The sequence below is a fragment of the Eurytemora carolleeae genome, unplaced genomic scaffold (genome assembly GCF_000591075.1).
Source record: "Eurytemora carolleeae unplaced genomic scaffold, Eaff_2.0 scaffold258, whole genome shotgun sequence".
Lineage (NCBI taxonomy): Eukaryota > Metazoa > Arthropoda > Copepoda > Calanoida > Temoridae > Eurytemora > Eurytemora carolleeae.
Genome location: NW_019396226.1, coordinates 93,446 through 104,106, shown reverse-complemented (window position 1 = coordinate 104,106; position 10,661 = coordinate 93,446). Strand labels below are relative to the sequence as shown.

General features: G+C 32.8%; 3 protein-coding genes across 4 annotated transcripts in view; 1 reads left to right on the top strand and 2 right to left on the bottom strand.

Annotated features, from left to right (window-relative positions):
- The window catches only part of LOC111698692 (elongation factor Tu), an 8,534-nt gene extending 5,352 nt beyond the window's left edge, over positions 1–3,182 (bottom strand). For both annotated transcript variants that reach the window (XR_002764593.1, XM_023469099.1), the window contains exons 1-7: positions 3,115–3,182; positions 2,963–3,008; positions 2,646–2,702; positions 2,024–2,125; positions 1,396–1,480; positions 877–928; positions 371–438 (exon numbers count right to left, since the gene is read on the bottom strand). Coding sequence is in view for 1 of the 2 variants with exons in the window: in XM_023469099.1 (XP_023324867.1) it covers positions 371–438; positions 877–928; positions 1,396–1,480; positions 2,024–2,125; positions 2,646–2,702; positions 2,963–3,008; positions 3,115–3,180 (476 nt within the window). In the remaining variant the exon portion in view is untranslated. The remainder of the gene's footprint in view (positions 1–370; positions 439–876; positions 929–1,395; positions 1,481–2,023; positions 2,126–2,645; positions 2,703–2,962; positions 3,009–3,114) is intronic.
- A 6-nt stretch (positions 3,183–3,188) lies between these two features.
- LOC111698694 (zinc finger Ran-binding domain-containing protein 2) lies at positions 3,189–9,797 on the bottom strand (the record flags this gene model as incomplete). Its single annotated transcript, XM_023469101.1, is given in 9 exon segments — positions 3,189–3,846; positions 4,017–4,115; positions 4,402–4,497; positions 5,362–5,561; positions 6,598–6,675; positions 7,662–7,810; positions 8,474–8,555; positions 8,828–8,902; positions 9,716–9,797. Coding segments are annotated over 9 exon segments (874 nt in total), but the record flags the coding sequence as incomplete, so codon positions are not given.
- LOC111698691 (PHD finger protein 10-like) overlaps positions 8,601–10,661 on the top strand; it is a 14,266-nt gene continuing 12,205 nt past the window's right edge. Inside the window, exon 1 of the mRNA XM_023469097.1 lies at positions 8,601–8,607. The gene's annotated coding sequence lies outside the window, so the exon portion shown is untranslated. The remainder of the gene's footprint in view (positions 8,608–10,661) is intronic.

Sequence of the window (10,661 nt, the reverse complement as noted above, 5' to 3'; positions counted from 1 at the left end):
AAAAAAAAGTTTTACAGTTTACATTAAGAGGAATCATCCTTATTACATATTAACACTGAAATATAAAGATCTAAATATATATTTATAGCGTGACGCGGCTGGATTTTTAAAAATCACACTTTAAAGGCCCTAAATATACCATTTAAAAACGTAGTTTTGCCCGGAAGAGTCAAATGTGGTGGCCCGGAAGGGGAAATAGTGGTGGCTCATGGCTGCCGGAAGAGAAAAAAGCTAATATGTGGCCCGGAAGGGGAAATAGTGGTGGCTCATGGCCGCCTGCCTTCCCCCGCTCGTTGCAGAGTCCTATTGTGTACACTACATACTGTACAGTGTACATTGTGTACGCTCGAACAGTGTAAATAAGTAATACCTAGCTGAAATTATAGGAACTGTGTGTATCTTGTAATGTTTAGAAATCCTGTACATAGCCAACGCATCCTAAAGGGCCAAAGAGTTTCAAATAATAAAAATAAAAATTATTTGTAGTTTATTTTAAAATTTTTGTAGTTAATTGCAATATTTAGTTAGTTTAAATCCGGATAAAACCAGGAAACTGAGTCTAAAGGGTCGGAACTTTGTATAGTTAATCTCCTCAAAACGCAGAATTGAGTTAACTTTTTTATGATCAGAGGGTTTAACGATTTGGAGTTTCGTCTGCAGGAATTATTAAACATTTAGAAAAAGACAAAATCTGCTTTGGGGCCGTTTGGAGATTTAGAAAGTACGAGTCAGCTGTTTATATAAGTTTCCTCAGTGGGATCCGATTAGAGGCATTGTAGATTAGCGCTGTCCCATACAAAAGTTGCGACCTTTCAGATCAACTTAAAAATGGTCAAAAAATGACTGAATCAGATTAAATTTGATTTCTATGATTGCCTGAAGTAATCCCTCCTCTGGGTTAATTATCAGCAAATTCAGATCTAGCATTCTAAATTAAAAAATGCTTAAAGGGAATGAAAGCGTAATTTTAAGTGATCCTTAATGCAAAGATGGCGATGCCCGATTCATAATGGTACCTGAACAATCGAAAACAGAAATAAACACTTTTAAACAAAAAAAAACGACAATGTCTTCCACATAATTTTAAGGATTCCATTGTGCACCGGGCATTGCTTTCTTTACATGGAGGATCTCTTGAAAGAAGGCTTACAGTCCTTTAAAGTAATGCGCAATAAGTTGACATTGACATTATTTTCCATAATGTTGGAAAGTTTTGTAAGGAAATAGGAGGGGTGGGGTATAAATTAGACAATAAAAATCGTGATAACGATAACAATAATAAAGATTTTAATCCCGTCTTAAAAATTCTTTCTATTTTTTATTTTAAGCAGTCACACCCACCATAATAATTGACCCCATAAAAACTGACAGAGCAAGATAATAAATGTGACCTACGAGAAATATGAAAACATGTTTCTGAAATATGTATTTCTGCCAGGTAGATCTGTTAAACTGTATCTATACTCATCCGTCCATAGCTCTACACAACCAAGATATAACTAGAATGAACTTTTCAAAATAAGGATAGCACCAACGAAATGGCTGGACCCAACAAATTGTATAGAACCTCACACCTTAAGGGAAGGTTTACGTCATGTCGAAATTCAAAAATGTTCTTCCATTTTTTAATTCTAAAAAATTCACCAATTTCAACAGGATAATTCGAAAAATGAACAATGTAGAATTATTCTAAATATATAAAGTAGTAATCTTCTGTTTGTCAGTCCTATCCTAACTTATAAACCCTTTGACCTTTTTGCAACAAATTTTTATTTGGGAATTTGGAAGAATCACGGAAACATTCTTAGTTTGTAAACAAGTGAAGTAATAAACTGCTCCGGAATACATATATATATATAGAGTTTTATTCCAACAGATAATTTGGTTAGACCCATGAAAATTTTTTGTCTTGGAGAAAAAAATATGTATATCTAAACATCTAAAATGTATATTTAAACTGAAAAAAGTTGAAAATACTATATATATATTCTGTATATATCTAATATCTATATATCTATGATTCCTAGATGTGTTGGATGCTGTGAGCTGCCTGTACTCTGCTCTCCTGCACTATTATCTATATCAGACACTTCACGAGCTAGCACACCGTGACTAGAACTCAATACTAGATCATTAAGCAATTTATTAATAGAAAAAAAACGTGCAAAAGTAAAAATTGTCATTCAGGTTTTAATTTTTAAAGGAAAGAAATGAAAATAAAAATGCTTCATCCCAAAAATTTTCCGAAGAAAAACCATGAAAGAAAAAATTGTCCACGTACAACAATCTGACATTTTTTGGGGGAAATGTGTCATTTATTCTCAGAAAATTAGAACCAATAGAAATTTGAAGCCCTGGGGGATTCTATGGTACGATTCGATAGTTTTTAGATAAGCGGGATAAAACCAAAATTATTATTTACCAAAGAATCGGCTTTTTATAAAGGAATATTTGTTTTTCTAGATATTGTATAAACGAATAAAAATTATGCACGACAAATATTTTTTATAATTCTTAGATAAGTTTCTGAAATCACAGCTCTAAAAATGTGAAAAGTTGAGAAAAAAAATTCGAAACAATCTCGACTACATGATATGAAAACCCACTTAAGATACTTTAAAACTTATTTTCAAAATAAATTGTTCCTTTTGTCAGCATTGAGACGAGCGATGTTTTTCCGTGCTGAGAAGATCCAATAGTTCCTGGATAAAACAAGTTTCTATAGAATTAATCAATTAATCAATCAAACACTTGATCAAAAAGTTTTTATAGAATTAATTAATTAATCAATCTAACACTTGATTAAAAAGTTTTTGTAGAATTAATTAATTAATTAATCTAACACTTGATTAAAAAGTTTTTGTATAATTAATCAATTAATTAATCTAACACTTGATTAAAAAGTTTTTGTAGAATTAATCAATTAATCAATCTAACACTGGATTAAAAAGTTAAAGACTACCTGCATTGATATGAATTTTATTGTCTCGTTTAAATATTTCTTTCTCCTGAAACAAAACTTAAAATAATAACTTCATTTGATCGAATAAATATTAATTACTGTAAATGATTCCTGATCATTAATGGTTTTAAAATAATATTCAGAAAGACCACCTGACGTGCAAGGGTTGAGGAGAAGTGTCTGAGACCTTGCAATTTAACTCCAGCATTTTTATACATCTGAAATAAACGGTTGATCTGCAATACTGCGTTCTCAGGCGATCAAAATTCAACAATGAAAAAAAATTATTAAAGAATAAAAAAGCACTGTGGAAACAACTTTTCGACATAAAAAATATTTTTTTAAGTTGTGCAATTGAGAAATAATGGACAAAATAGAAGTTCCATTGTTACGAGTCCAAATATTGCTTTTACAAGCTAGAAAAGAAATAAGTGTTCCAGAAATATTGTGCAAAATAGGTAAAAAGAGGGGTTCTATTGAGGACCAATTTTCATTAATCAATTATGCCTATACTATTAATTCCCAATTTTTGTTAAAAACAATTCGAACTTAAAAAAAATAAATCCTGAAAGAAAACGTCGAAAAAAAACATTTTTGCTTTGCTAAGTGATTTAACTTTAACAGGTTTTTCGAACCATTACACACAAAAATATAAACAAATATCAAACAGTTAGTAGCCCCGGATTTCCTACAAAACGCGGGAAATGAATTTTTGTTTAAAATGTCGGATTTAAGAATTAGCTTCCATTAAATGTTGATACAAGATAAAAGGTTTAAGGATTTTGATTGCATAAACTGGCAACACTTCTGGGTTGGATTCAATGAGGGTGTCTTCTTTTAAAAATGTTGGTTCGCTCTTGGCATCCATGGCTCATCTACGTTTCCTAGAAAGAATATATATGAACCGAATTCCAGAACAATTAATTCTATCTAAATCTGCCAAAACTTGAGTTTTTTTACGCTTTTCAAACTTGAGTAAATCCACGAGATGGAAGAATGAAAAATTCAAGATGTTCCAAGGCAGAAGAAGATATCTGAATTTATGAATTGAAACCTTGACCGATCCCGCGAAGATGAGCGTGAGCTGGATGATGAAGAACGGGATTTACGAGAACTCTTATTCTTCTTCTTCTTCTTGTCTCGGCTCCGGGATCTGGAAGCAGCAGAGGTAAAGAGTACATGGCGATAACTAACATTGATCAAATAAGCCGATTGTGTAAATTATACTTTTCACGCACCTAATCCTGTTTCTGACATACTAACCGACATTGTTGCTGAATTGAAATTAAATCTCAAGGTTTTGTGAAACTCAAATTAACAAAAAAAAACATTTTTGTTTTGTTCTTTCAAAAGATAAAAAGTTGGCATTCCGCCGCAACGATTTTTTTAGAACCCGCCCCTCCCCCTCCCCGCCATCCCTGGAGAACGGCCTCGGTTACCTAGACCTACTACTACTGCTACTGCTGCTACTGGAGGATGATGAAGATCTAGAGGATCTTGATTTCTTCCTCCCCCGGCTTCTAGACCTCGATCCACTTAATATATTTATTATATATAAATCATTTTCTATCAAATAAAACCAAATCCCCGTAGTTCTAATAAACTTAGATAATATTTGATCTTAAAGGTTTTTTAAAGGGACAGTGTAGAGTGTAGACGGAATTACAAGTGAACCTTTAATTATCCAATCAAATCCAGTTTAAATCTGAAAAGGGAACCTAATGTGGAACCCCCAGACTGTCTTCAGGTCTGTTACAAAGTAAGTGGCATGTCCGCTTCACAACCGTTCCTTTTAGTTTGATCCAGTGTTTGCTCAATAATGTAAAACAGTTGAAGGTTATAATTTAACATCTATTAAGCTGGAAAAACGACGATATCTTTAACTGTAATTGACAAAATATCAGTTTAAAGGATGCCGTTGTGAATCAGACAGAGCCTTCCTTAATTCAGGGCTGGCATTAAATAAAAAACTATAACTATAAAGTTAATCTATTGCTTAAATAGACTAATTAAATTATTATGACTTAGTAGATTTTAGTAGATTTTAGAAGATTTTAGTTTTGAGTAGATTTCAACTCTACACACTACTCTTTAGAATGAAATTGGAAAAAAAACATTTTCCAACCCTGGCAAGGTAACTTGATTAATGAAGAAAAACACCAGATACAAAATCTTACCTGAAGAAATGCTAAATACAAAAAAATTAAAAGAAATTAAAATGATTTTTTAAATTTTTTTTGGTCAGTTAATTCATATTAAAAAATTACGACTGAATTGTAAAGAATTATATTGAAGTTTGTTTAAGAAAATGAAGTTAATTTAAGAAAAAATGCAATGTAAGAAATGTTAAAGAACTTGATGAGAATTCCTGATTCCCAGGATAATATACTACAATTAACCTCGAGGAACTAGAATCTCTCCTTTTCTTCTTCTTCTTATCCTTAGACCTAGATCTAGACCTAGACCTAGACCTAGACCTGGATCTTGAGCTAGATCCTGATCTAGATCTTTTCTTCTTCTTCTTCTCGTCCTTCTCCTCTTTCTCTTCCTTCCCATTCTTATCCTTCTCCTCTGCATCTTCGTTCCCCCATAGATCGTACTGATCAACATCAAAGTTTTTAAAGTGAGATATGTGGAGGAAACAATACCAACGGTATAAATTGAGTAAGAAACGAAAAAAAACTGCTCAAAGATTTAATTATCTAATATTACATAAAATGGGGTGGGGGGAAGGTTTCTTGTAATAGTACCAAAAAACAACTTGTACTTTTTCCATCCTTCCCCGCTTCCTCTAATAAACCCAAAAACGCATAACACTCCTGTTTAACAATGTCCCTCAGTGAATATATTGCAAGAAATAGAGTTGAACAAAGTCCCTCAGTGTATATACTCCAAGAAATAAAGTTTAACAATGTCCTTCAGTGAATATTGCCCAAGAAATAGAGTTTAACAATACCCTTCACTGAATATACTCCAAGAAATAGAGTTTAACAATGTCCCTCAGTGAATATTGCCCAAGAAATAGAGTTGAACAAAGTCCCTCAGTGAATATACTCCAAGAAATAGAGTTTAACAATGTCCTTCAGTGAATATTGCCCAAGAAATAGAGTTTAACAATGCCCTTCACTGAATATACTCCAAGAAATAGAGTTTAACAATGTCCCTCAGTGAATATTGCCAAAGAAATAGAGTTTAACAATGTCCTTCAGTGAAAATACTCCAAGAAATAGAGGATAACAATGTCCTTCAGTGAAAATACTCCAAGAAATAGAGTTTAACAATGTCCTTTAGTGAATATACTCCAAGAAATAGAGTTTAACAATGTCCCTCAGTGAATATTGCCAAAGAAATAGAGTTTAACAATGTCCTTCAGTGAAAATACTCCAAGAAATAGAGGATAACAATGTCCTTCAGTGAAAATACTCCAAGAAATAGAGTTTAACAATGTCCTTTAGTGAATATACTCCAAGAAATAGAACAATGTCCCTCAGTGAATATACTCCAAGAAATAGAGTTTAACAATGCCCTTTAGTGAATATACTCCAAGAAATAGAGTGAGTTCATTAAATGCACGAAGGCGTTTTTATCAAAAATGGCGGGAATAAGAATTAAATAAAAACTTTTAAAATATCTTCCTTGGATAAATCTCCTTCATCGTCATCTTCTTCTTCTTCCTCCTCTTCCTCCTCATCCTCTGCGTCATCTACTACCTCCTAGAGATAGTAATTATTATTCATTTTCATGGAAGATAACTTTTCCTTCGCATGAAGAGCAGTAAGAACCTTCCGGAAAAAATATAGACCAGGGGTGTACATAGTTTCCTGTGCATTCATTACCCCAGCCCCCTTATTTAAAACTTATCCCCCCCCTTACGTTCATGCTACATCTTTTTAAAACATTTTATTCGCTAAATTGGGGGAATCAATAAATTGTTGAGTAAAGTATGAAATAACTTGCCATTTAATGTCCAATTTTTTCCCCCAGGGAGGATGTAATTCTTAAAATAAACAACCCTGATGGGTCATTCCATGTCAAGTCAACTACTTATAGACGGTGTGAAATTTTGCATACAACTTGGGATATGAAATTTAGAATATGACCCTGATATAAACTATTGAAGTTAATATTTTTGAAAAAATGACGAAGGGAGATAATAATGAGCACACAATAAAGACATCACATTTTGGAGGTTTGAGTAGCTGTGATGAAACTACTATAATACAGTTTAACCCAGCATGAACTTTGAAGATATCGAAAGAATTTTAAAATGTTTTTTCTAACCCTACTGATAATGGAATGCTGCAGATATTATTTAATTGAATAATTGTAAGGAGCTCTATAAAACTGTTTCATACCTATTTCTTTATTTTTACAATTACAGAGATTTAGGCATAATATCCTTGTTTTATGATTCTTAAAGGTAAACGCCATTGAAAAATTGTCAAGACGACATTTTATCCAATTCTTTCGAAGTAAAAATTGGACAACTTTAACTGTTATAATTCTTCCAAGGAAACAAACTGACATGACAACCGACTGCATGAGAAATCAAAGTTTAGATCTAATTGAACGAACCCTTGGTAAAAGTTAATCTCATTAGCACTTGAGAAATAGCTGAAGTGGTCGTACCTAGCTAAACTACTTCTCAATATTGATTAATTCCTTTTAAAAAAAAAAATCAATTGAATTTTGATCTTACTTCCTCGACCCTTGGAGTCGGTTGCTGAGTTTGAACTGAATTTTGCTTCTTTTTCTTCTTTTTCCGTCCATATTCATCAAACTCATCATCAGATTCAACAAATGGTTTATACTCAACCGTTCCTCGCTCATTAAACCCTCCCCCTAGACCTAAATAAACCATTTATTTGCTAAGAAACTCATCAGAAAGAAAGAGTAAAATAGGTTGATATCTAGACATTATCAATAGATCGGAACCATTACTAGATAAATCTTAAACCTAATAAAAATCATTTTAGCCTTTATATATTGACAGGAAACGGTTCAAATAAATTTCTCTAGAATATCAGGTTAAACTTGATAAAGGCACCGTTTATGAATTTCTAAAGAAAATAAATAAAAAAGGAATATTTTGATTTTGACCCAATCATCTTCAGAACATTTATCCTTGATTCTTTTAATATATTTGCGACTAATACGAAAATGAAGTAAAATTAGAGCGGACAAAATATTATACAAATATACAAACAATGTGTAAGGACCAAAGAGACTGTAAACATAATTTCAAGTTACCCTCCATGCAAAGATGACAATGTCCGATTTATAACGTTACCCTTCAAATCTTTGTCTGCTCAAGAATGAAATAATCGAGATAAATCACATTTCGATTCAGGAAAACGACAGTACCTTCCACATCTTTGATCAGATAAAGGTTTCAAGGGTACCGTTGTAAATCGGACATTGCCTTACGCTTGCAGTTTCTTCAAATTGGAAGAGGTTTGTTTGTTATATTTCCAAACTATTTTGACGAGAAAGATAAATGTAAACAAAAACCTGTTCGTTCTTCTACTTCGGTAAACTTGGGACCGTTGCAAAGGTTGCATGTTGACCGGCGGGCCCAGTTCACGTTGCCGCACTAAAATATGTAAAAAATAAAAAATTAATCAATCAATCACTCTTCACTTCCAGTCAATCTATCAATCAGTTAATGAATAAATCATTTAACCAAACACCCATCAATCAATCAATCAACCAACCAGTCAGCCAATTAATAAATCAATTGATCAACAATAATAATAGCACACGAGGATTACTAAAAAATTTAAATATTATGAAATGTCATAAACAAATCTGAACATTATAACTTCTAAAACTGAAAATAATCAATCAATCAATCAATCGACCTACCTTAGAGCACTGCCAGTCCTCTGCACTGAACAACCCTTTACTTTTTTCGGCAAGGTTTGATCCTATCTCGATTCCCTAAGAAATTTAAAGAATTGTTACACGAAAAAGAATTCCCAATATTATTGATTTATTACGATAGTATTATTTTTCGTAATTTTCCTAGTAAAACTAGAAAATAACTCATCCAGTTTAAGATATTTAAGTAATCTATTAAATGATGCTCTTAGTTCAACTAATTTATACTTTGCTTGTCTGTCGAGCGGAAGAAGGCAGGCGGCCATTAGCCACCACTGTTTCCCCTTCCGTGCCGCATATTAGCTTTTTTCTCTTCCGGCAGCTATGAGCCACCACTATTTCCTCTTCTGTACCACCACATTTGACTCTTCCGGGCAAAACTACTTTTTTAAATGGTATTTAGGGCCTTTAAAGTGTGATTTTAAAAAATCCAGCCGCGTCACGCAAAAAAGCACAACTCAAACCATTTTTTCAATTCTACTTAAGATTAATATTTTGTGTGTTGAATTCTTAAACTGTTTTACAATGAAATTTTTGACAAATTTGACTTGAGTATTGCATCTTGAAATATCGCAAAGTCTAATGATTATTGGTTAATGAGTGATTTTAAGATGGATTTAGTATAATGAGTCAGTAATTAAAGAAGGAAGAGAAAAAAAGCTAATATGTGGCACGGAAGGGAAAATAGTAGTGGCTCATGGCTGCCTGCCTTCCCCTGCTCGTCTGTCTGTCCGTTTGTATCCAATAAACCTCAAAACCTATCGGGCCCAACATTTTTAAGGCGACTCACATGATCCCAGGAAAGGTTTATGGATGCTCAAAATCACATTGTTGATATATACTCCAGCTAGATGTCATTAAAAAAGAATTAACCTGTTTTTTAGTTTTCTTATCTTTTCTCTCTGTCCCACATCTATTACAGTTATCTCTCCGAGCAAAATTAAGGTTTCCACATCTTAACAAATCAGAAAAGGTTTTAAATTTCTATATTTTGTTGCAAAAACAATTGGTTCTAACAAAAAAAGGGTGGTGTATAAGTTTAATTTGAAGGGGTATGGGAAGGGATATAGGGAGCCTTTCTTTTATTTTGTAATCACCCCCTTCCTAAAATCTTCCATTAATTCTTTATATATAGAAGAATTTCTGTTTGTTTATTGATTCGCCATGATATACAGTTACAAAGTTAAAATTCAAATGTATACTTCCATTTTTATCTCAATATAAGATAACCCCCCCCCCATGTGAATTTTTAAAGTAAATTTGAATTTTTAGGTAGAAACTCAAGAAACTGAAGGTATCAAAAGTAAAAAACAACGTCGCCATAGCATCAATTATCATTTCCTCACAGGGGAGGTAGTGGTTATCCCTTGAATATATCAAATGTAGCAGCTGCTACATTTTAAATACCCAAACTGCAGCACTCGAACCCCTAGCCTCTCCAAGCCGCAGCGCTCGGCTCGGAAATTGTCATAGCCTAACCTAACCCTGATTGATAAACACGTTCGAACTATTTTTGTGTTAATTTGAAACACTTTTGTTTTAGAACTTTCTTAAAAAATTTTTGGTTCATTTGAAATGTTTTATGTTCATTTAAACTATTTTCATGTTAACATTTTATATATATTTTTGTTCAAACTAATCTTTGATGCTCGGGCATGATCATGCCAATCTCATGAACTACAGGATATAACGTCATGTCACTAGATCAAATGAGCATATAGTTCAAACGACCTATATTTTAAATAAACAATAGTTCAAACGGCAGTAGTTCAAACCAATTTAGTGTTGGGTCTGTCCTAGTGAACGATTTTTGGACCCC